General features: G+C 37.2%; 1 protein-coding gene across 3 annotated transcripts in view; it reads left to right on the forward strand.

Annotated features, from left to right (window-relative positions):
- LOC107750500 (disintegrin and metalloproteinase domain-containing protein 10-like) overlaps window positions 1–27242 on the forward strand; it is a 71537-nt gene that overhangs the window by 25156 nt on the left and 19139 nt on the right. For all 3 annotated transcript variants that reach the window (XM_016565900.1, XM_016565899.1, XM_016565901.1), the window contains exons 3-4: window positions 15878–15996; window positions 22307–22465. In XM_016565900.1, coding sequence (XP_016421386.1) covers window positions 15878–15996; window positions 22307–22465 — 278 coding nt within the window. The remainder of the gene's footprint in view (window positions 1–15877; window positions 15997–22306; window positions 22466–27242) is intronic.

The following is a 27242-nucleotide window of genomic DNA, read 5'->3' on the forward strand; positions in this document are numbered from 1 at the left end:
ACACTCAAAGAGGAAAACACCGTGGCAGGTGTCGATTTAAAAGTATGCACATTCCTACTTTATTTGCAAAGGAAATTCATCTCCAATCCTTCTTCTATAGCCTAGTTTCAGGTAGTTATTCGAATGCTAGAAAACAGCTGCTTTTCCGAGTAAAAACCGCCAAATAACGTAGTTACTTTATGATACGTAATATTCAGAGGGTGGGGAGATGGGGGATTCCCCCGCTCTATATGTCTCTGCATTCATTCATTCATTCATTCATTCCCAGTGAATAGGAGTGTCTCCCACCCGGGTGACACTACTCCAATAATAGACCATGCAAAACACACACACAAAAAACTTTTAATTAAATAAATAAACAAAATAATAATAATAATATCTTTAAAATATTGCCAAGTAACGTTGCAAACAACAATAAAATCAGAAAATGACTTTAATTGTAAGCGACACAAGTATACGGAAAATATACAGTTATGATGTTTTTTTTTTCATATGATTTAGTCAATTTTCTGCAATCGAGATCTGACAGCAACAGCGCATTTTTCCGCTTGGGCGAGCGCTTTGCGGACAGCTTACCTCACACATGAATTCTCCCGCAGATCACTGAGAACGCGCTATAATCCTGAAGAGTCATAGCAATAAAGCGGAGGCGAGAAAGCTGCGGAGAATCCGCTCGCCTGGAAGCAACCGCAACTGACTTAGATTTACAGAAAATTACCGTTGTTTTCAAATAAGTAATTTTACATGCTTATTTCCAACACTTTATTAAGCTTTAAGTCACATCTCAAATGACAAGGGATCAATTTATAATCATGTTTAGGTGGAACAGAATGAGCCCTGGAGCTAATCTCTCCAAGGTGAGTCCACAGCCGCACTCATTCCCCTCCGCAGAAGCAGAGAGGCTTACGAGTGAATTAATATTTAACAATGCAGGAGATTCATGGGGAGTCACACATCACCGTATGACTTGAGCCTAGTCAGCGTGAGTCTTGTGACTAATACTGATATGCACATCTCTTCCCAGATCAGTCTGCCTTTTTATCACTTCTCTCGCTGAAAAAGTGAGGTAATCTCTGTACTGTTCCTGCAGTGTCACTGGCCCTCACACACATGAGTTGAAGTGATGTCATAGTCAGAACGAGCAGTGTATTTGCATTACATTGTCATACATTAGCAGTCACTTTCCTATCCAAGGTGACTTGGAGTACATCATCTATGGCACAGTCCCTCTGGAGTAACCCAGACTCAAGTGTCTAGCTCAAAGGCACAATGGATATAGAATCCCAGTTATTCATGAATGAGGGTTTGGACTGGTAACTTTATGATGGCATACTGAAGTAAGACAGCTGCCCATAACTTCCCCAAGGCCTTTTAGGTATTGGCAAGGCTTTGGAAGACAAAAAGCTTAGGCTGGCTATGCCATCTCTCAGTTGATTAAAAAAAAGTCTCCAAATAAACAAAGCTGAACTGAGAGTTTGTGATTTAACCTCTAGGGAAGTAACTGTATACATCAGTGTCAAAGTAACAGGAAGGTAGAGGAGGTTAGCTTGTCATTTTTATGAATGTTTTTCAGCTTTTCAGCTCACATCACTTTGATCTTATGGGAAATATGTGATTTGCATTTTTTGCTGCTTTGGTCTCATGAACAGTGGTTACTTTGACTGTTAAATACATACAAATAGGGGTGAACGATTTTGGAAAATAATCGAATTGCGATTTTTTTTTTTACCAAGATTGCGATTTAATATGCAATTATTTTTAAAGCTCTTTGTTCTCTATTATTCAACAAAGACAAGCTATAAATCATTGTATAGTATGACCAACACAATATTAGATAGATTAAACATAAATGTTCTTTTCTGTAGGCCAGGCCTATATGTTACGATGAAATTAAGTGATGCATGAATTGATATGAATGACATTTTGCGCCAGAAAAAAAAAACACCTGCATCACTTGAAACATTGAAAAATAGCATAGAGAGAATAACTGTTATTATTATTATTATTATTATTATTCTCTGTTATTTATTTATTTTTGTGGGTTTCATGCTGTCAGCTAAGACATAGGACACACACAGGCTTTCCTCCTTCACCAAATAAATTAAACGCGTGTCTACACCGGACGCGAGCGGCAAAATACAGTAGAACCCATTATAATGGACCTTTTTCACATTTCCGGGTTTCTCAGCGGCGGAAGTCGTCATAGTTGGGTTAACTTGAAGAGCGGTGAATGGGTGGGTACCACAAATATATTTTTTGCATTCCCATTTGCTCGAATAGCAATAGAAAAACTCCACGATAGTGTTTTCCTGACTTTCAATAAAAGGGAAAAAACTGAGAGAGACTGATAACGGCAGTCAAAAGAGAGAACGATGTCAAATTTTACGGTCCTTCCCATAGACGCTGCATTAGAAACACCCGCGCATTAGCATAAACTAGTTTTTTTATAATTTGATGCAAAGGTAATATAATACAAAGAATAGTGTCATAAATGTACATACATTTAAAACAAAAAATACAAATAAGAAAAACTTGAGGATTTATGATGCTGATGACCGTTAAATACGTCATCACGGTCTTGTGAAAAGGGTCCATCAGTGACGCGGTGTACGCTGGATGCGGCGCGACACGACAAAACCCCGAAAAAAACTCTATTTATGACGTACTGACACAAAGTTAAAATGATTTGCAACGGTCGCTTTGTCGCGTCCAGTGTAGAGCTGTTGCGGCACGACGCGTCAACTGTAGCGTCCGGTATAGACAGTGAGTGAAGCCGAGAGTAAGATATGTCTCGTCATATTTTCTGCATTTACCTTTTGAATGACCAGCACTTGCCTGGGTCTGTGCGACTTCATCTATGGCTTTTCTCTTCGCTTTCACAAACCGATCCATCTCCCATTCTAAGGTATGTCCTTTGGCTGTTTTCTGCTGTCTTTTTCTGCTGATGGCCCGCGCTCCCCCTGCAATACTCGGGCGCGCCCCACACTTTGAGAACCACTGCTTTAGACAGACTTTAAATAAATAAATAAGAATATATATATTACCTTATTATATATATTATTTTAAGGTCATAGTCTTCAGTAATGAAATGCACTGTAACACTGTTACTGATTGAGTAATTTCAATGTGCCGTTTTGAAGTACGTTCATTATATACGCTTTCAAACATTTCCGCGTGTAGCGTGCCAGGGTTGCCAGGTTTTCACAACAAAACCTGTCCAATTGCTACTCAAAACTAGCCCAATCGCGTTTCGAGGGGGGTCCACTGGTCAAAATCGCGTTCCAGGGGGTAAAATACACGTTTTTTTGGAGAGGTTCCCCAAACCGCGGACTTGGCAACACTGTAGCGTGCCAACTTGATGCTTCCTCTGAAGACTGCTTAGATGTGTTCGACTTGAAGCAGCGCTGCTTAGACCGATCGGTGTGTGTCATCTCCTTATGCTTTCTCTCACCGTACTTTGATGTCATACACCTCTTTACTCTCGCGTGTCACGTGACTGAGTGTAATCGCAGCCTCTGCGATTGAAAAATCGTGTTTTTTCATATCGCGATATTATCGCAAATGCAATTAATCATTCAGCCCTACATACAAATTCCACAAATGCATTCTAAGGCAATTGCTTTGTAATAGGGATGCAATAACCTATTTAGCTTATCAGAGTGTGTGTATATACACACACACACACACACACACTCATTGCTCTTGACTGAATACTTTTTTGTAACTTACATAAAATGAAATGTAATTTACACAGTGAAAACTATGCAGTTAATGATTAATTTATACAATGTATGTAGCATTTCTTTATTTATTTTTGTCCTGTTGCTTGCAATTACCGTATTGACCCGAATATAAGACGATGTTTTTTTTCTTGGAAATACATCTGAAAAAACGCGGTCGTCTTATATTCAGGGTCTAGACTTTTACATGTCAATAATACACCCACAACACTAGGTGGCGCCAAATACACATAAAACGAGTGTGCCATGAAATACGTAATGTAATGCCTGTTGTAAAGATCGCGAGTAAAAACAAAAGAAAAAGAAAACCTTACAGCTGCATGAGTCGTGACTGTCACGTTAGCCTGATGGGACCAAACTCCCTTTGTGATTTTAAAACGTTAAGGCAATTGCTTTGTAATAGGGATGCAATAACCTATTTAGCTTATCAGAGTGTGTGTATATACACACACACACACACACACACTCATTGCTCTTGACTGAATACTTTTTTGTAACTTACATAAAATGAAATGTAATTTACACAGTGAAAACTATGCAGTTAATGATTAATTTATACAATGTATGTAGCATTTCTTTATTTATTTTTGTCCTGTTGCTTGCAATTACCGTATTGACCCGAATATAAGACGATGTTTTTTTTCTTGGAAATACATCTGAAAAAACGCGGTCGTCTTATATTCAGGGTCTAGACTTTTACATGTCAATAATACACCCACAACACTAGGTGGCGCCCAATACACATAAAACGAGTGTGCCATGAAATACGTAATGTAATGCCTGTTGTAAAGATCGCGAGTAAAAACAAAAGAAAAAGAAAACCTTACAGCTGCATGAATCCTGACTGTCACGTTAGCATGATGGGACCAAACTCCCTTTGTGATTTTCAACCGTAAGACGGTACCCAGACTTGTAGACTACAGCTACCTGTTTTTTTTTTTTTATGGTATATCAAAAAGTGTATATTTTTTAAATGTGATTGTTGGTACATTTTACCAGTTTTTACCATACTTTCAAAACAAAAATTAAAATAGGAAAAATATGCAATATGAAAATAATTGAAGACAAAATGTGTTTTACTGAGAAAAAACAAGATTTGGTTTTTAAAAAGCCTTTTTCCAAAAGGTACATCTGGAAAAAGGGGGGTCGTCTTATAATCAGGGTCGTCTTATATTCGGGCCAATATGGTAGTTACTTATCTTCAAAGAGCTTGAGTTTTTCTCTCTTTATTTTCTTTTTTTTTAGGTGTGTATTAGTTTTTCTGAGATATTGGCACTGGTGACATGAATTCTGAAAATTCTATGGTCATAAAAACCTTATTAAAAGCGAAAAATAACTATTGTATTTTATAACCCGCTCAGTGTATATATTAGCCTTGACTTTATTGATTACACACAGCCAAGATCACTACAAAATTCCCTCTTCCTCCTGTCCACCGGCTGCGTAAATATACCAGTCAGCAGGCACACGGTGAACCAGCACATTAAATAATTGTCTTTGTGTGTGAGGTTTATTTATTGAGTTTCTGATGTGATGTTTCTGTCTCTGCTAAACGCTGATGCTGCACTTCTGGCAGCATGCCACTCATTGCTTTTCTAGCGTAGGCTGTAGAGACGCTCTTTCTGGAGACTGATGGACTTGCTCTAATCACTGCAGGTGTTTTTTAGAGGACAGATTCTTCAGTTTATAATATGTGATATCTGATCGGATTCAGATATCTTTTCCTCTCTCTGTCAGTACCTCTTTCTGTCTCTCCTTTCAGTACCGAGTTCATGTAGGTACAATTACTAAGAGGTTTGTTAGTCTCTGAGAAGGTCAGAGAGAATTACCTCTGTCATTTGGCTCCTGCCCCCAGCTCTCAGAGCTAGCAGGCTGGGCTTCAGATGCCCACCTCAATACTGTGGATGAACTCACTTGTTTGTTTAAGTGAGTTCAGTGATAGATGCAGTATTATTTGACTGCAGGATCTTAGCCAGCCCTGCTTTCCCACAGAGGTATCTGGTGTTTTCTGTGTGGGAACTCCACTCCGTATGCGTGGCCATTTTATTTTAGTCTAAATGTTTTGTTGCTGTGAATAAAAGAAGATGCAGATGAGTGCCTGCATGTGAATACACACTTTCAAACATATTTGTTTATTAACTTAACATCATGCATATTAAGGTTACAGTACACTTAGCGTTTCATGTAGCTAGTCAAACTCATTTGCAATTTATTACAAATAGCTTGTTTTTTATAAGCCAAATTTTGCTTATGCTAGTTACTGCTTCAAAAAAAAATTTCATTTTCATATGTATTCGTATTAAAATGTTTAACACTGTATATTAGATTGTATATATATGGACATATTATATATGTTATTTTAGTCTTTAGTCTTCCTTAAAGACAAAATATCTGTGCTTGTTTCATAAGCTTTTTTCCCTTTAATTAACACCACATGTGTGTGTACTCGTATAAGCTGATATTCAACATGGAATTACATTGGCTAATGAAATTTTAAATGAAAATTGTCCCCTAAAGCAAGAGGATTGTCTTCTAAGACCCCAGTCATTTAAAAGCATTAAAGATAATTTGCTCCCATATTAAACTGTAATTGATGCTCTTTGTTAATCATTGATGATTTATCATTATTTGCATGATTACATAAAATATTATATGAAGGATTATAGCCAATGTAAAATTTTAATAAGCAGAAAGAAAGGAAGAAAGAAAGAGACTCTAAACCGTGGAAGAATTGCTCTAGAAATGCTGTAGAAGAGCTGGGAAGACTTATAAGATTGTCAATTTCTGCTGAAACTAATTAAATGTATGATTATTGTAGTACTCATGATTTAATAATTAGTAAGTTAGGGTGCTAAAAGAGATCCAAAATCAGGAGTGCATTTTTTTTTAACAATCATTACAAATTAGATAGAGGCAAATTACATAAAGGCCATGCCACATGCATAGTTTTGTAATATTGTTGGAAATTTTTGTTTCTGAAACAAGAACAAATCCAATTTTATTGTGGAACTGAATGTACAATTCCATTCAAACACTGGAACTTTCCACACCACCATTAAAAAGGCACAGATTTATTATAACGGCATACAACATACTCTGACTCCTTAACTCTGCCAGTGCTCCTGAACTTTGCACATTTTTGATTGTGATGTTTTTGTGTACCCAGGTCTCATCTGCTACTGCTGTTTCCCAGGGCAAATAAAAACGGCCTGTTTTGTCAGTACAAATGATCACAGAAGCATTCAATTGGATTGCATTAGATATTGAAAATATCTATTAAAACTTCTATTTGGCTTTTTCAAATTACACAATTTCTTTTCCCATTCAAATAAAATTGCAGAAGTGGTAATGATATCAGCCTTTTATAACTATGCTAAGAACATGCAGACCAGGAGACCGGTGGTGTCATGTTTTTGTTGTCGTGTGTGTGTGTGTGTGTGTGGGTGGGTGTGATAAGCTGGTGTGTGGTGGGCATTCTGGCGTACTATGGCTGCCGTCACATCATCCAGGTGGATGCTGCACACTGGTGGTGGATGAGGAGATACCCCCTGACAATGTAAAGCGCTTTGAGTGCCTAGAAAAGCACTATATCAAGTTGTAATGTTGTAAATGTAATGAATTATTATTATTATTATTATTAGTTTTAATAATTCTGTTTCAGCCTCTTCTTCAGCAATGTAATGCTCAGTTACACACTATGAAACATATTGTTTGTTTTCTTTGGTTTTGGAAGCAATCAATGAGCAGAGATCATCAATGAGCAACAAACTGTGTTTTTCTGACCGTGATCTTCAGCTTTTGGATGTTTTGTGTTTTTTTTTTCTATTAGAAGCCCTGCAGAGCTCTTCAGATGTCCTGCCACACAAAAACTCACATTTTTGAGGGGTTTCATCTGCTGTCCATACGTTCTTATTGATCACAGTGAAGGGACTCGGAAGCACACAGGTGGCTGAAATAACAAAGGAAGTGCTGAGAGATCACAGCAGGTCTCCTGACCGCAGACTGCGAGAAGAAATACATATTTTATTTCTTGTTTTAAACAGTGCATGTTGTTTTTTGTTGTTACGAGGAAATGGAATTGAGATCAAGAGATTTTTCTTATAAGTGTGTATTTTGTGTACATTCTCTGTGATGAAGGTTCTAGTTTATTAAAATTGACATTTTCAAAGTATTTCTTAAAGCGAATGAGTTTGTGTGGTAGTTAGGGATGTAACGATTAACCTCGAGCCGGTTGAAAGTCGATTTAAATGTGACGATTCAAATCGGTTGAGATGCTAAACAAATCGCGATTCAATTAGGGGTAGGAGTTTATATGAAGACCATTCAGTTTTTGCTTCAAATTTAGAAATTATACAATGAAATTTTGATTAAAACTGCTCGTTGCATGTATGCAGCATCTTTGTTTGGATCTTGATCAAAATGCAGTGGTTGCCTGCCTCTAATTTTAAATGGAGAGAGCACAGACAAAGCCTTAGTTTGATTATATGAAGAGATTTATTTTATTTGTGTTACTTATTTATTTGATTTGGGGCTTGTTTTAAAATTTCAGTTTAGTTTTGTTATTTACATTTACATTATATTTAAATTTTGTTATTTAGCAAACACTTTTATCCAAAGCGACTAACAAATGAGGACAATAGAAGCAATCAAAATCAACAAAAGGGCAATAATTTACTAAGTGCTATATTAGTATATTATTATAGTGTTATATTTAAATTTATTTCAAAATACTGTACACAAAAACGTACAGTATTTTGTCCAAGCAATAATAAAAGGACACATTTAATTTATAATTTGTCTTAAATCTCATTTTGTTAAAAAAACAATTGTGAATCGAATCGAATCGAATCGAATCGTGAGTTGATCATCATGTCAGTGATCTGTACAGTCCAAATATGTCCTTTGTGTAGCAGTATGTGCTGTACAGAAGATGTTGACTCATCGCCAGATGGGTTCTTTATAAGGCTTGATACTGAAAAGTTCTTCAGTAAAGCTTTCCCATCCATCCATCAAACGGTTAACGGTCTTATTCATCTGCACTCACTCACTCTCACTGTCTCCTCTTTCTGTAGAGTAACTCTTGCTCCAGTTGCTCATACTTGTCCCTGATGTTTTTGTCCGGTTGCTCTGAATTGAATTCAGTCTGAGGTGCTCCTCTAGGACATTCTGCAGGAAATCTACTAATCACACTGGCTTCGGCCTGCATCTGATAATGGAAGGACAACACCGTTGTGTGGTACATTATAACAGTTTGCGGTATCGTTATTGAGAATATTTATGCTCCTGCAGGGAAAGGAGGTAATTAGAGAACAATGTCCAATAAGATGTTTGATTGGATTAAAATGTTGCTGTTTACAATATTGGTTAAAACGACGAATGCAAGCACATAATGTTTTAATAAGGACTTTCATTAAGACTTGATACTCTTTTTCCAAGCGCACTAGAAGATGGACAAGCAAATAAACATCTTAATGGCTTTTCCTCTGTTTTGTTTTTTTTAATTCAACAAGAACTAAAAGCATATTTTACAAGGTCAAAACATCATCTTTGTACTAAATGAAGATTCGTGTGTTTAGATTTACACTACTTTACAGAGGTTTAGTAAAGATTATTTTGTTTTTGAAAGTTTATCATGCTTACCAAGGCTGCATTTATTTAATAAAAAAAAAAGTAATATTAAAATGTAAAACTTATTAAATATGTTTTAGAATGTAATTTATTCCTGTGATGGCAAAGCTGAATTTTCAGCAGCCATTACCATTATTTTATAAGAGTTCGTAAAAAATTGTGAAAGTATTCTTTATATTTCTTTCCTTGCTGACCCAGATGTTTGAACTAGGGTTTGTTTTTACCTAAACATCTTCAGGGGTTTTTGCCTTTGGTTGTCTCACTGGGGATTGTTAGGCAGTTTTCTTTGTGAAGCTACTTCAGAATAGTTCATATTTTATACAACATATCTTTTAATTGAGTTGAATTTTGTCTAATTAAATAATCACATTTCAGTTCTAGGAATCAGATTTCTCACCAGTGCTTTGCTCTTGCCCGCAGTGGTGCAGTCAGCAATTAATTCTGTTGTATTGATTCTGTGTGGCATGCAGCATTGAACACAGACAGACTGGCAAGGAAAGTTGATTCAGGCGCACTATGCACTGCAGGATCAATGGCTTCTCTGGCGTCTGACGATTCATTCCCTATTTTCATGGTTTTTGTGTACTCATAGAGCAAGTGTCCGTATGTAAAGCTCTCCAGCAGCCAGATGGGCAAATCTGTGTCTCAGTAATGAGTCCTTAGAATGGAGTGTGGTAAAAATAGGTAGCTTTAAAGAGGAGAGAAGGACAGGAGGAGAGGCAAGCAGTTGAGGCAGAGTCCAGCTCAGAGATGCCAGAGCCCTGATTTCTGCTTTGATTCACAACCTGCCCCTGCCCCTAGAGAAGCAATCCAAACTCACTCAAAGACTTCTTATCTCCCTAGCAGTGTGCATTCGGTCATTTTTCCTGCTCAATTTTTCTAGAGATCATTCATCCCAGTATAGATGGAGTGAGTTGGCTGCACTGCACTGTTTTTTCTACATTTTGTGTCAGGTTTATAGGATGGTGGTTATAGTATTATTAATAATTTAATTTAATATTTGTATTATTGTTATTAATAATAATAGTCTAAGTCATTAAAAAATATATTTTCTGTTTTGATTTATATTATTATTGTTGTTGAGGAGTGTCATTCGAGGCAGACCTAGATCAGGTCAGTGAGGCAGGCAGTTGTGTAATATAGGGATGTTCTTCTCATTAGTGCTTACCTCCTCTGTCCTGACCTAATTCAGCTGCCATCTCTCACAGTCATCTTTAACCACCTTTATTCTTTATTCTTCCCCCTCTCTTTCAGTTGCTTGCTCTTTAAAGGCTGTTTCATTCTCAGTGCCTATCATTCTCCCTCACACAGACTCACTCGCACTCAGAATTCCCTGCTGTTTACCGCCCCCATCTCCCGTCTGTCATAGAGCACTCTAGTAAAGCGTTCCTTTATCACTCTGTAGTAAACAAAAGGAGCATCATGTACTCAGTAAATATCCTGTTGCTGTATCACTCTGGCCTTATAGACTCACATAGTTGCCGTCATCTTTTTTTTTTTTTTTTTTTTTTTTAATAAGCGTCATTACCCTGCATCAGAAATCCAGTTATACTCAGATTAGGGGGCTGAGCCGGTGGGGGATGTCATTAATTTCAGATGCATTACTGTAAACGTAATTGAAAGTGTTGAGTGCTGGGTAATGACATTGCACATGCCGCTTGGACTAAATTGGGTCTGACTGGGATGGGGTGGGATATTCCTGGAACTGCCTTTAGCAGTGAAAGTGACGCCATCGAGGGACAAAAGATCACAGTGGGAACCTAGATGCCTCCCTTTGGCTTTTGGGATGTTCAAACAAAGGAGTTTGCTGGGCGCTTGACAACTGCAAGTGAAAAGAAGTGATTTACTGTGGAGCTAATGAAGGCTTGTTGGTGCTCAGCTGATGAGGGGGCTGTCTCTTCTGGCTCTGAGGTCGAGTGCTGCTATCAGAGTCTAATGATCTGTTGGTGGTGAGACCCATTAAAATCATGATCAGCCGTCTGCTTGCATATTAGGGCTGCAGAATGAAATTAATTTTTGCCCATAATAATTGCATCTTTAACACTCTTCTGTTTCTCTTATCACAACTCTTCTGTTTCTCTTATCACAACTATTTTTGTAGAGTAGGAATCCTGTTCTCTTGGTGTATGCATTTGTGATTTCATGTGTGCTTTGCATTTGCTGAGTTCAGGTTTTTGTGATTGCTTGTACTTAACGGCTTACAAACACACTCTTTCCCAGATGTTGCCTTCCTGTCATCACATGAGGATAAATATAGCCCTCTGCAGTAATGATAAGTGGAAATGCTGATAATTTGTATGAGAAGCAAACAGCGGCTGCTGAGGTGCTTTCTAATCTAGCACTGTCTCGACCCAGGGTAGGATTGACCAACAAAGTCAGTATCCCAGAGGATGGGAACCTTAAAGGAAATTAGTTATTCCTCTTAACTATTCCTGTGGCTTAATGGTTCCATTAACAATCCTTTTAGTGCTTTTAAAATAGAGAAAATTCTGTTCATATGGGGGTCATATGATCTGATTTCAATTTTTCCTTTCTCTTTGAAGTGTTACAAGCTCTTGGTGCATAAAGAAGAGCTGTAAAGTTGCAAAGACTAAAGTCTCAAATCCAAAGAGATATTCTTTATAAAAGTTAAGAGTCAACCACGCCTACCTAAAACGGTTCGTTCTAACACGCCTGCACATGTCATCGTGACGATGAGGGAAGATTTGCATAACGCCCCCCAAATGTTCACCAAAGAAAGAAGCCGTAACTTTTATTCTCGCTGTAGTATTGTTGCGTAAAACTGTTCTTACAGAAGAACCACCGTAAATGCAATCTAATAATGTAACTCTTTTAGATTATATTTTAGTACAGTATTCCATGTGCATCAGTGGGATGAAATGCACTTGAAATGCAACCTAAGTATAATTGGAAAAGAAAATGGAAAGTTTGTGCATCCAAGTTTACTTTTTACGTTGTTGTTTTCTTTGCTTTCTTTTATTTTCTTATGCTTTGTAGAATGCTTTGTATTTAAACAGGCATTCTCTTGCATGTTTTATGAATAGAACCAAAACAGGAAACCATTTTAACTTGAGAGTGGGACAATTACCCTAACTGCTGAGAACATTTGGACAATTATCATTTTTAGCTAGATGGAGAATTTTTTTTTTACGCTTTGTCATTCCACCTGCAGAAGCACCAGAGATGGGGATATTGAAAGCACCACTGTTGGGTTTTACTTTCTTTTTAAAGGCCTGCCTTGGTTTGACATGATTAGCAAAGACTCTGAATGTTTCTGGGGACTGGGGGAAATGTTGTGCTCTGTGGTCTGCACTATGACTCATGTGGCTAAACGAGGTGTAGACAGCACTTGTGTGTGGGGATTTTGCCCAATGCCCACCATGGAAGTTTGAATAAGATGGTGGGTGTTGTTCATGATCCGAGTCACATACTGAAAAGTACGAAGCGCTTCAGTGCAAATATGAAATCATCCGTGTCTGATTTTGTTTATACCAGCATAAATGATTAAGCTCCTCTGAAGTGTAATTCTTTAATTTATGAATCTCTGAATTTATAAACGTCTGACTCGTTTATTGACTCATAAGTGATCTAATTTAAACTTGTTGTGCAAAATGCCATTCTCTGGCTGTAAGTTGTGAAAACTTTGAGACTTCCTGCACTACTTCCTTTTGCCTGATTGTAACACTTCACAGGATCTTACAAGAAAGAACATGTAATATGCTCATTCCTCTAATCTCTGCTACTGTGTCCCCCATAAATGGTAGGTATTGTTACCTGTCAGTGCCTGCTCTGAGGTATGCGTGTCTTTTGTGTGTTAAAGCATTGGCTAGTGACACTGTATGAATTGGTATGAACATACATGTTCTTCAGTACTCCTAATGTCCTCCTGTACTAGAGAATCTGTACTGTATGCTGTTATGTTTACTTCCAAGTGAAAGTCTGCCACAATATTAACAAGTTTAAATCAAATTAGAATCAGTGTATGCCCCAAAAATCTCTTATCTAAAGGAATAGTTACCATTTAAACAAGAATTAATCACTTTCATGTCCAAAATTATTTTTTGTATACTTTTATGATAATGCTTTTCGTGCCATTTTTGAGACTTGAAAGCCTCAATCATTCAATGTTATTTTTCTTGAAAAGAGAAAGCAGTACAATTTAAAAAAATCATATTTGTGTCCCACAGAAGAAATAAAGTTAAACTGGTTTTCAACAACATGAGGGTCAGTAATTGATGACAATTTTATTTTATGTGTGAACTGTCTCTCTGTAATAAGCAATTAGTTGATGATGCTACTCATGCTAAACAAGTTTGTTTGATGATAAACTTTCCTTCAGGTTTGAGTTGGTAATAAAAATGGTTGAGGTGAGAATATAGTATTTATACCTAGCTATACATAAAAACAATAGAAGTCTATGGGATGTTCTCATTTAGATCTCATCTCATTCATTCCTCGTTTAGCTGTGTAGTCTAAATGTATGTAAGTTTAGGTGGCTACACTTTGATTAGGGGTTGTCTGTAATAATTAGAATTTCCTGTGCATAAAAAACTGTAGATGTCTATGTGTCCTTATTTAGGTTGTGTGTGTGTGTGTGTGAAGGGTAGTTTTAATTAGAGAGTTCTGAGAATGGCCTGACCTCCTCCACCTGCCTATTCTCCCTCCAGGACTCTCTGTCCTTTAGATTCCTCTCTCTTCTTTTCCTCCTACACTTTTTCATGACCCTCTCTATCTCTCACTGTTGTTCTCAGTTTCCTCATGACAGTACTAGCGTATGTTAGCAGTGAGTCTCACCTGCACAAAGGTCAAACCAATCCTGGGTGGAGCACTGAGCTGCTATGCTCATCACTAGGAGTGTTTACTACAGGGACGTGGGTCCGCCCCTTTGGCTTCGAGTCTTCCTGTTCCTGTACTGAGCCTCTTACGAAATTCAGCTTTGTGGGAGTTTTTTTTCAGGTCAATACTGTGGTGTTTTTCCCATTACGGTAATGTCTTTTCTCAAGCTAACATGATTAAAATCTCCCCTGATGAGGCACATCTTGTCCACAGCTATTGTCTGGCTCCTTTAGTCCTCTGATGTATTAGAGACAAGAGCTTCACACACACAAACACACAGGCTCAGCTGCACGAGCATGGGTGATGCCTGATCCCGTTTATCCTGAGGGAATCCATGAATGCAGGGTGGTCAAGGCCATTCAGCAGAGCAAGACATTTATTTCTCTCTCTCTGCTGTCAACAAAACAAATGACTGATGTAATCTGCACACACAGTACTCTGCAAAAAGCTCTGTGGGAATTAATAGACTTGTAATGCTATATACATTGCCCCACCCTTTGCATGTTTATTTATTAAAAGATATTGGGCAACTGATGTATCGCCATGGTCGATAGTTGGCTTTTTTTTTTTTTTACGTGTCAAAAGCAGAAAATGGCAATAAGAATATCAGCACCTTCGAGAAAGCAGACTCTATCTTCATAGTTTACTGTCATTGTATAACAGTCTGTCTAATAAAAGATTAGACAGAACTTTTAAACAAAGAAAATGAACAGTATATGAAAAAAGTATTATAGAATTTGCCTTTCTATTAAAAATATGGCAGATTTGATGGTTGTTTTGGCTGTTATGAGGAGTGAGGTACTTTAAATCCATTCTACATATCCCAAAATTTTGAGCATATAAATTTGTATCTGCAGATTGCTTCTGGGTTTGATGATGGAATCTTAAGGCACACCAAGGATGATAACTGTAAAGATAACTATAAAGCTATAATAATAGTTTGATATTTTCAAGAGTAGCGAAATCCCCACATCATAACTATAACGAGGAATGATAATGTTGAACCAGAACGATTTTTTCCTTCCTGTTTTAAAGAGCTTGAGCATTTAAAGTAGCAGAGGACAAAACTGCAGTGCATGCTTAGAATAAATAAAACTTCATTGTGCTCTGGTGTGGATGCTAATACAGTTATCTTTATCTTTATGGTTATCATTCTTGGTGTGAACATTCTTTTACTCAATGTTTTGTTTTTTTTTCTTCTCATAAATCCATAATGTCTTCAACTAGACATCCAGCACATGCTCAATTATAAATTTCGACATGTCAGAGCATCTTCATGTAGATGTGTGTCAAGTTAATAACCCAGATGAATCATTTTGAATCACTATGAGTCACTCACCAGCTCCTAGTGTTCTAGAAAATCCTAATGACCAAATGTGCCAATGGGAAATGGAAAAATCTGAAGGGAAGATATGATTTCATTATAAATGCTGGTAAATGAGGGGAAAAAATCGTTTTGGCAGTGAGAAATGCTGTTTGGCAGATTTCCCTTATTCCGCCGTTATCTCAGTATCCGTAATGCTCTGCATCATGACTCTTATTCTGACTTGGCTCAGACTAGTAGTATTTTGGTGTGTGTTGTATCCACCTCTGTCGGGACACATTGTATGTACACTCACGGGCAACTTCACAGTCCATTAATCTTGTTCTCTTTCTCTCTCTTTTTTTATCAGGCATTTTAACCTTCGGATGAAGAGGGACACCTCTCTCTTCGCTCCCGATCTGAAGGTGGAAGTTTCTGGAGTAGAGATTCCCTATGACACTTCTCACATTTACAATGGAGAAATTTACGGTGAGCATGGCACCTTTCCAGCACTCACACATGCACACACTTGTACATAAAGGCATGCATCCACCTCAACACACTTCCTGAGTTGCCACGGAAACGTTGCCTCCATCTATTGTATTTGTACACTGTTTTAGAAGATGCAAAGTGATTGTTTTGTACACGTCATGTAAGGTAGAGTTATTAAGAAAAAGAGAATATAGTGAGGGAAAACTGCTTTTCTGGTGGGGTTTTCCTTTAATTTGATCTACAGAAAATGCCTCAAATTTTGGGGGCAAAAGTACCCCATAATGAATTATTCAGGGATTTTTTTTGGTAACATCTGATATGTCATTATGTTCTTTTAGGCTTATCTAGTTATACAGGTGCTTCCTACTACCCTAGTGACCTGTTGCTGTCAGAGAGAAAAAATATATATAAATATAAATTCTATAACTATAAATTTTGACTAAAATCAGTGGCTATGAAGAATACACTCAAAATTCCTAGATAATCAAACATCCGCTAACATATAGAACATATACAACCATATAGAAGTCCTTTGTAACATTACAAATTATTTTATTGTGACTCAGATTAATGCATACTGGATATAAGTATTAATTTCTTAACAGTGTAGGAAACAGATTTATTAAATGATTTAAAATATGTCCTTGTTGTATTTTTGTATTATAATATGTTATTGCTATATTATGTTTGAACATTTATTTGATTAAATTGGTGTTAATGACATTCAGTGCCTTCTGATAGAAATGCTCAAAAAGTAAAAAAAAAAACATTACTGACTGTTTCCATCCGAAGTTGCGAATTTAACTTGTGTGCAAAATTGGAATATTGCATAAAACATTTGCGAATAAGCACCATTTCCATCCAGTGAGTCAAAGAAAACAAAATCGTTACTTCCTGTTAAACTGGCACTAAATATCACTAAGAAATGTAGGAGAACCCACTGAATACAATCATTTTCATATATAATAAATTACTTACTGCAGACGAAACACTATAAATGCATTCATTGTTTTCGGAGGAGGATGCCTGCTGTTTGGTAACGCAGTCATGTAAGATTACAATTATGGTACCGAAATTGATACCGAGAACTGTGGATTTTCACTGGTATTGCTACCGAATACTGAAATTTTGGTACCGTGACAACACTACTGTGCAACAAGATCAGTCCGCTGGTTAGTCAAGTTATCCCATCCCATCGCGCAAAGTCACATGACTTTTTTTGATGTGCATGGAGGAATTTATTTGGCATATGCATGTTCCATCTCCCATTAATCGCATGAACCCTTTTTCGCACAAGTCAAAGACCACCTCAAGCGAACCACCCTTTTTTCCCAAAATTTGGCACTTCCATCGCTCTTTTCTGATGCAGTACTTCAAAATGTGCATAAAAACAGGGTGATGGAAACAGTTTGTTAAGGTTATAGAGGCTGTAGAGTCAGGCTCATCCTGTCTTCTGTTGGGTTTGTAAAAGAAGGCAAATGTCAATAAAGTGAAGGTGTGTCCTTTCATAGAGCTGAACCACACACACCCTGCTATGATGACATTTTCCACATGGATCTGACCACTGTGCACCTCATTTATTTCTCACATAACCCGCTGACCAAATTTCCACTTAAATCTTCTCACACATTGCTAAACGTATAGAATTTTGTCAAAAGACACAGCATGAAATTATTTTATGTAAAACACTTCAGTCTTAAATGACACAAAAATATTCTCCTTAATTGGACACATTTTAAATAATTGCCTGATTTTAATTTGAGATTGTATAGCTTTCTACTGTCTCTTGTCACTTATAATTTTAATCCAGTCACTGCATGGATTTTTTTTAAAGTTTTGGGTATTTCAGTGTTTTCAGATTTCATCTTCTGCATAAGTGAATGAAATGTCTTGTTCAGTTACTCTTCATTTTCGCTTGATAATTTCTGAAGTTTCTGAGCTGACATCATGACCTCACTTTAGTGAAGGCCTTCAGAACAACTGTATCATTACCTTATTCTCATTATGTACCTTGTAGTGCGATGAGGCACTGAACCTGATTGATGATGGGTACAGCTTGCGATAAACACATTAGTGAGATTTATTTTTGGCGTTTTTGCCTTTTATTGATAGGATAGTAGTGAGACAGGAAGCGAAGTGGGAGAGAGAGGGGGAGATGGGATCGGGAAAGGTCCGCGAGCCACGACTCGAACACGGGACGCCCGAAGCACAGTGGCGCTACATGTCGACGCGCTGCCCACGAGGCTATCGGTGACGACACATTAGTGAGATTTGAGCAATTACCCATGTACTTTAAATTAGGGCTGCACGATATATCGAAATACCGCAAATGTAAATATTGCAATATGCATATCGCAACGCCGTGCGATATCATTATCATTTTAATAATAGGCTACTTAAATCAAAACGTTGCAAAAGGTCAAAGTTTTAGTTCGACGCATATAGCAGAGAATTGCTTGACGCTGAAAAGAGTTATTAAGTGCAATAAGTTGCAGAAAACAACTCTTTGCCGTCTCGTCTTGCTGGCTGACTGCCGCACACATGCGGCAGTCACATGATCATTCTCGTAAACGCAGTCGGTTATCTTTTAAATGAATGTAAACAGCTGAGAAAGAAATCGGATGTGTATCATTAAATGATGGACAGATTGCCTACTGGAGGATGAAATCTACTTTTCTTTTTCTCTTGGTCTGATCAGGCATCCTTATTGACTCTGAGCATCTCCCCTGACCCTAGTACTGACACATCCTTTCAGTCTCTGAATTGCTCTGAATGGATTCATGTAATTTCCTGCTCACCACAGGATGTTTCATAATAACTGGTATTGTCAGAAGATGACGTTCATGTGATCTGTTGATATGGGTGAGTGGATGACTTCAGGCCTGAGGAAGTGAACATGGTTGAGGATTGTTCTGGACTGTTTCTTTATTGGAAGTGATGAATTAACCCTTAAATGCATACCTCGGGTCTTTAGCTACCCGGGACATCATTCTCTACCCTCTCCCTCCTTCCTCATTATAGTATAGTATTCCTCAATCTATTCATTATAAACAATATAACAAGAAAAAAAATAGTAATATATAAAAGAATGCCAGTTTTCTGATAAATTTTTTGTAAAAAGTGTATAGGGTCGCTAGAGACCCGAGGTATGTAAATGTGTAAGTATTTTTTTCCTGCACAACTATATTTACATTACTGCAGGCATAAAACAAACGAATACCATCAGCAAAAATTGAACTGGTTTGAATGGCTTTACTGCAGAGTAGACCTGTGCCGGTATTTGGTAATGCGGTATATCACGGTAATGAATATGCACGATATTGTTATCGTGGGCACTTCTAAATATCGTGAATAATTATATATTACAAATTATTCCGAATTTTGAATGCATTTTAAGAATACTTTTCCCATACAATTACTATACGCAATGAAATATAAATATCACTGTCATTTGATGCTGGATGTGGTGAATAAGCTGCCAGTGATCAAAATATTGAATATGAAGTCATTGAAAACGATAGTTTTGAGAATATGGCTGAGATCGCGAATATGAGGCAGATGCTGAATGTACTGTGGAAGTGCGCTCTGACAATGACAGCGATGGTAAAATCATCTGCTCAAATTGAACCCTTTTAAGTTTCAAAAGGTAACGAAATATACTTTATTTTATTCTTCTGTAATTGTTCTTAAAATATCAAGAGAGTTCGGGCCGCTAAAGACCCGAATATGTAATAATGATTGGTGAAACATTCATGCATCTAAGGGTTAATACTAATAAATAATGCTATCGCTCACCTGTAATACACAATAGATTTTTTAACACCACAGATGGAGAACGGCATTTCACAAGTTGTCGGGTCAACTTTTTATTGGCAGTTTAAGAATGAAAATGTACAATTTTTCATTGACATTTTGTTTCTTGAGGATTTTTTGTCAGCAGTATTGAAGATGAGACTCCTGTACTGTGAATATAATGAAACTCTTTACTGTTGATGAAAACAAAAAGATTAACAGCAATGCACTAGAAATTAAGAAGATAAATATAGTAAGTATTGATTTATAAAATCCAGTCATATATGTTGTAGATTGTTTATACATTTCAAAATGTTTGAAAATGTGCTTAAAGTGCAAACTATTACAGTTTGACACATTTTCTTCATTTTTTACATATACTGCTGTTCAAAAGTTTTTGATAGAAAGTAAAACCTTTATTATTATTATTATTATTATTATTATTTAACTTTTCATTGACTGTATGCCATTTCAGTTGGAGTAAAATGTGACATACATTTGACATGATGAAGTATTGACTACATTTAAGGACATTTTGACTTTTTTGTCAAAAGACAAAAACTATAAAACACTGTCCGTAATGCTCGTTTCCAGCTCTTCTACAATTTAGACACTCTTTTTCAAAAATGTTTGAAATGAAAAAGCCCTTAAATGTACAAATGTTCTTTGACTTTTTCTCAGCCTTCCTCTCACTGCCTCTCTCCCCCTTTGTTATCCATTAGCACTCTTTGTACTCTCTAAAGGATAAACATCGCTCTGTGTTTAATCTCGTAACCTCTAATATTCACAAAAGAGTTTGAAGTAGGCCGGGATGGTGCAAATTCTCTGTGGAATGAATGGCGATGACATTAACAGCCGTTCTTTCATTAGCAAATTCAGTTTGTTTATTACGATTGACTTCATAAGAAATTAAATGTTTGGAGAAGTATATTGTGCCAATATATATCTTGGCTGTTGTTTGTTTTATGTTCTTGCATGTCTTCATGCTTCACCTCGTCAGCTTTTCTGTTGTTTTATTCTGTGAACGAGAGGGCAGAAGGTCGGGGAGGGATGGAGGAGAGCAGTAGTTTAATGTTACACAGGGTGTGAGAGTGAATCTTCTTTCTGTTGTTATCAGTTTTCGGGATGAAAAGTTCAAGAGCTTTCAGAGCTTGTTCCTTTCTGGAAAAAAAAAGAAACCGGATTGCAGGTTCTTCCTCTGTGCCTGAGAAACAGCCAAAACACACTCCCATACTTTCCCATAGCCTTTTAACCGTGATAGCAGACAGCTCCTGGTAAATCCCAGTTAACTGTTTTATTTCAGTATGTTTTCTTTTGAAGCACTAGTGGTGCTTGTAAGATCCAAACACCAAACATTAAAAGAGTCTCTTTCATTTGTCTTGCCTAAAGTGGTCTAGAATTTCAAACGAGTGAAAATGATGACTTGACATTTTGGCTTAAGATGTCTACATTATTATAGACATCAGTTCCTTTTCTTGGTCTGTTCTGTTGGTTCCATGCTTTGTTATTTTATGGTTCATGTACGCACATGTGGAACTTGGCAATCTGTTTTGAAATTGAACCAGAACTTTCCAGGATATGCTGTCGGTCTAGGAAGCTCCACTCCTGTTTTTCTGTGCTGCACTTCAAATTATGATGTAGTTCAGTTTCATTGTTCCCCGATGGTAAAATAATTTCACCAGGCCCTCAAAACCTTCAAAAAAATGTGTAAAATCACGTCTTTGCTGAGCACTTGACTGTTAATGCATTTAAAACTGTATAGTAAATCTGTATAAAGTTTTACCTTTTTATTTATTTATATTTTTTATTAAAATTCTCTACACAATTTAACAAATTTTTTTATTTTTATAGATGTATATTGTGAGATGGCTTATAGCATCTTTACCTGAATAATACACCTATAAATATTGTGAAATAGACACAGATAGTATGTTTGAAAAATAAGTGTAGTTACATCTGGGCGTTAATGGGTTAATGCAGTAACGAAAGGAATTAAATTATTATTTGTTTGCTTGTTTGTTTGTTGGTGTACAATCTCACTTTAGTTCTTGGTTCTTTTCAGACAATTAATGCCTCCTTAGGACTAGTCATTTTTTTGTCTCCTTATTTGTTACTCACTTTGGTTAAAAGTGTTTCCTAAATGATTGAGTGTAAATGTTGATGTCCATCTGCATACTGTTGTGGTATACAGCACTAGATGAAGTAAAATCTGTAGATGAAGAACAGGTCTGCTTTGATTGTCAGAGACAGTAGCCGGATTGCTGAGCTCATTACCATTCTAAAGGTCAAGCTTGGTTGCGTGGTGTGCACTGTGTGTGTGTGTTTTTTTTTAATGTTATTGGAGATGAATGACTGGATCATAATAAGGAAGCTTCTCTTTATACATTCTCCTTCTGTCATATTTCATGACATTCCCTCTGTCTGCCAGCATAGAGAGAGAGTTGTTTCTGTGCCCTGACTGACTTTACAGTTGCCTTTGCTGGTCTTTAATCTTTGGTTTGTTTTTATCTTGCAGGTGAGAAGGGCACTCTGACCCATGGCTCTATTGTGGATGGGAAATTTGAGGGTTTCATTAAGAGCCATCAGGGCACATACTACGTAGAACCCTCAGAGAGATACCTCAAAGACCAGAATGTGCCCTACCACTCAGTCATGTACCATGAGGATGACATCGGTGAGCTAATATTGGCATTGGAATGACCTACAGCATATCCTTAATCATCTCTTATTTAATGTTTTACTGTGTCCAGCTTGCTGACCGTGTTTCTGTATATAGTGTTAATATAGTTTCTGTGGATGCTTTTGATTATGTAGATATATTTAGAAAACAAACTCGTTTTGTACTCTGCCATTTAAAGGTTAGGAGTCAGTAAGGTTTTTTAAAATGTTTTTGAAAGAAGTCTCTTATGGTCATCAAGGCTGCATTGATTGATCAAAAATACAGTAAAAAGGATAATATTGTGAAATATTATTACAATGTAAAATAACGGTTTTTAAATAAAAATATTTTTAAATTAAATGTATTCTTTTGACTGCAATATTCCTACTGTTCATCAATTTTAACGCATCCTTGCTGATTAAAAATATTTCTTTCTTTCAAAAACAACTGACCACATAACTTTTGAATGGTGGTGTATATAAATCAATTTCCTAAGGGTGATAAGTTTTTTTTAAAGGGGTGGTTGATTGCGATTTCACTTTTTTAACGTTAGTGTGTAATGTTGCTGTTTGAGCATAAACAATATCTGCAAAGTTGCAGTGCTGAAAGTTCAATGCAAGCGGAGATATCGTCTTTTAAAATTCTGGCAGTTTAATGCCTACAAAAACGACTGGTAGGGAGTACAACGAGCTTCTTCCTAGGTCCGTTACGTCACGAACCCAGATAAACCCCGCCCCCGGGAACACGCAGCAAAGGGGGCGAGGCCATGTTGTGCTGCTTTACAGAAGAGGAAGAGAAAACTAGAGGTGCACGTAAAAATACGCAATCAAGCCTAGAAAAAACCCAGTCAACCACCCCTTTAAGATACATTTTTTTTAAGCCAGTTGCTCAAGTCAGTTTTAAATGCTATAAAATGTAAATAAACTGCTTTCAGCATAATCCATTTTACGCACCGTAAAGATCCATATCAAGCTTGCTCCTTTTGACCGATAAATGAAAGCGTCTGAGTGAGTCTGTCTCCAATCTGATGTTCTGAGACTCCCCCAAGTATGATGAGAGCTGTTATAATGGCTGGATTATGGAATTGGTTTCAAATTACATGTTTTGATTGCTTTTGGATGGAAAAGTGCTGTTATTGTTAGAATTGCATCACATTATGATGGTCATTATAATCTTTTGGAAAGGTGTTTTGGATCATGAAATTGAGTGAATCAGTGTAATACAAAGCATTATCACACAAATAAAACAGTTAGGACACAGCAAAATGCAGAGCGCTTCCCCTTTTCCCATTAAGCAGACTAGGCACAGGCTATAAACAAGCTTGAGGCTTTTAGTTTGCACTAGACCTTACTGTCTTTTGTCTTACTCTCCCTATCTTGCATTGTCACTCTCTCACTCTCTCAATCAAACATAGTGGTGCACTTTTCCAGCTCAACAGGCTGATAAAGCCTCTTAAATAATATTGTATGTTATCACTGTTATAATATCCTCAAGTAAAAGAAATGATAGAAAGCGACAGCCTGTCAAAGATTAGCAGCTTGGTATCTGGTACACTTTCCTCTTTATATAAATATTATATACACTATTAGGGATGTAACGATTCATCGATATGGATCGATACATCGATACGATGTCTGACGATACGATGCATCGATGCCACGGGTAAAATATCGATATCTGTAGTATAAATAGGCCTTTATTTTGGCACCTTTATTCTGGCACTGTCCACATTTTCACATAATGTCCGTCTAGTGTGAAGTTTTCAGCGCACACATCTGAAGCGCACGCACACAGACAGCTGCGTCTACACCGCGCGAATACTAAATTGAGCTCTCTTCCGCTTTTTTGTGCATGGATGAATAAATACAGACAAAATTACTTCAAAATGCGCGTTTTGGCGAGTATCCTAGTAAACGCAGTAGGTTAGGCATATGTCTAAAAAGTTTGTCAGTGGGTAAAGTGTAAAATGTTGTTTGAACACTGACTTTCAGAAAATATTCGTTTATGTTCCACAGAAGAAAGAACATAATACAGGTTTACAACAATATGAATGTGAGTAAATGATGACAGAATTTTCATTTTTCTTTAAGAGAATGCATTACAATACTGGACAAGCAACAAGGAACTTTAACAGCATGTACTAGTGCAGAAGGAAATGAAGTGTCTTTTCCACACTCCTCTGTCAATTCTTGTACTTTGAAGTGATGAAGTGCTCAGTATCACTATCAGCTGTGGGAGGAACAGGATAACTAACTCTAGCTCACACACATATGCCGCTTACATGCTGGGTTTGTGCATGCACAGTAAGTTAGAGTTAAAGAGAGCTAATGTATGTTCACTGCAAGTGTGGATGAGGTCAGATAGGGACAGTGAGCTTGTATCTATGGGAAGGAAAGAGAAAAAGTTAATTGTGGCCGACAGTGGTCTATTGAAGCACAAGGACAGAAGGGCACCTGGAGAGTGGAGTGAACTCTGGAACACTCACTGGCTCATGCCAGGCTCAGAATGTTTCCTGTGGGTATGTTTCTCCACTTTCAGGAAGACCTCACTGAACATTTAAATGATAAAAGCAAAATTTGTGAAGAATGTAATTGACCATATTTAGTCTTGGTTTCAGTTAACTTCTAGAATTAGGCCTAGAATTATTTATTCTCTCATTGGGCTGCTGTTCTTAATCTCTGACTGCTGTATTAATATATGCAATATTGTATATATTGGCTGCTGTAAACAGAGACCTTACACAATCACAAACATATCCCTTTGCGAAATCATGAAATTCATAATTTCATCAACATGCATTCATTACAGTGAATACATCTACTGTACTGTATTGATGCAGATCAGAATCAGAATGAGCTTTATTGCCAGGTATATTTACACATACGAGGAATTTGTTTTCGTGACAGAAGCTTCCACAGTGTAACAGAATGACAGTGACAGACGGAGCACGCCACGGAGGCAGCCATCAGCGTCGGCGCCATCTTCATCTCGCCATCGCCATCTTCATCTTCCTCTTCCTCAGATTAATGATAACTAGTTTTTTTTTTCAGGAAGTCTTTGTTTTCCTGTAGGTGATTTTGCCAAGTGGGACATGTTCCTGTTCAACATCCTTTTGGTCTTGGAAAAAAATCCCTTTCAACCAAGATTTTAGGGTTAGGTTTAGGGCTGGCATAATTCTTATTATCTGGCATTTGCGTCTAACAATTCCCTTCATTCTTATGATGCCTTCTTGCAAGGGGTTGTTCCAATACCTTGCGGAAGTCATCCAGCTTAGGTTGACCATAATGGAGTTTTTTGAAAATTTCATCTGGTATTATTGCATATTTTAATAAGCTCAGTCATAAAAGTATGGGTTGTTAATACTGAAACCCAACACTTCCTGCTTGGGACAACCTCTCACAACCACAGCTTGCGTTTCTGAGTAGTTGTTTGTCAGTTTTGTTTATGTGGTGTTGTTGTTTTGCTGTTTATTACTCAGCAAAAATGTGTCAGTGCATAAATAATTTTCACTGAAACAATCCACTATTTTATTGTGTTCTCAAGAGTAAAAAACGAATCTGAGATTTTAGCTAAAAGCTCACCATACTTCCATTTAGATTGCTTTGACAAGTCAGAGACTTTTCTCATCTCAGAAGATTTCGGTTCTCTCCTCGAGGCACTTGTCATTTCCTTTTACACTCGTTTCCTCTAGACAGATGTCTCTCTTGTTCTGCCCAACATAGATTTGCATTTGAATGGGGCTGCATTCAATGTGGGACAATAAAAACTTCACAGAGAAGAAATGGAGTTGTTGAGATCAGAGTGACAGTCTTTCCTTAACTACCACCAAGACACCTTCAGCCACATACATATTCTCTTCTCCTCCATGCCCTCACCTGACAGAGCACATTTTGATGACTCATTGTCTGGACATGCTAACATTATTCCACAACAGTCAGTTCCTGCTTGAAGAAAACAAGTTCTCTCAGGAGCAAGAGAGATGTGAGCTGTCACCCATAATCTCAGTCCTGAGGTTAGTCGTCCTGTGACAGACAGATTAATGCAGCAGTTCCACTCAACCAGAAGCATCATCGTGATGTCAGGAAGCCATGCAAATGATGCTGAATTGTATAGATTATTAAGAGAGAACCCAATGCTGGATCCTCAGTGTCTGTGTGGTTACTGTTCTCTGTGGAGTTCTCAAAGACGCTGAGTGGACTTTCAGAGCTCTGCTGTCTCATTAGACCAGCTCTCTTCTCTCACTGCCAGTGCCTGGCTGTCCTGGGACTGAGAAACCATCAGCCTAAACCTGTCATGGGTAATTAGACTGGTGTGTAAGAGTTGCACACATGCACACTGCTTAGGTTCTGTTGTGTTGTTTTCATTATTTCTTGAAATCTGTCCTTTTCTAATCCGTGAGTTGGGAAGATACTTCGCTGGTCCTAAGATTCGTCAGAAATCATTCGCTATTCCGTCTGTCAGAATTTGGATTCGCTAAGTCCAGAGGTGTTCAACATACTGGTCACATCAGCATCAATAATTTCTTTGATACAGTGCTTGAAATCTTAAAAGATGATAAAAGAATTGAAATTTTTGTGTCTTAACTGAACTGTGTGTACCTAATTAACTATATTTTCAGGACAAATTTATACACAGAACTGAGCGAAATCTGACAAAACCTCTTTTTGGGGACATCCTCGTTTGTAACAACAGTATTAGAATCAAAAGCACATGAAAGCATGCAAAAAGCAGAAAGTGTTTTTTTTTATTATTATTGAAAAAATTCAGAAAGTTTAGATAGCTCTGTGTGTGT

Source organism: Sinocyclocheilus rhinocerous, unplaced genomic scaffold (genome assembly GCF_001515625.1).
Source record: "Sinocyclocheilus rhinocerous isolate Xijiao unplaced genomic scaffold, SAMN03320098_v1.1 scaffold19, whole genome shotgun sequence".
Taxonomy (NCBI): domain Eukaryota; kingdom Metazoa; phylum Chordata; class Actinopteri; order Cypriniformes; family Cyprinidae; genus Sinocyclocheilus; species Sinocyclocheilus rhinocerous.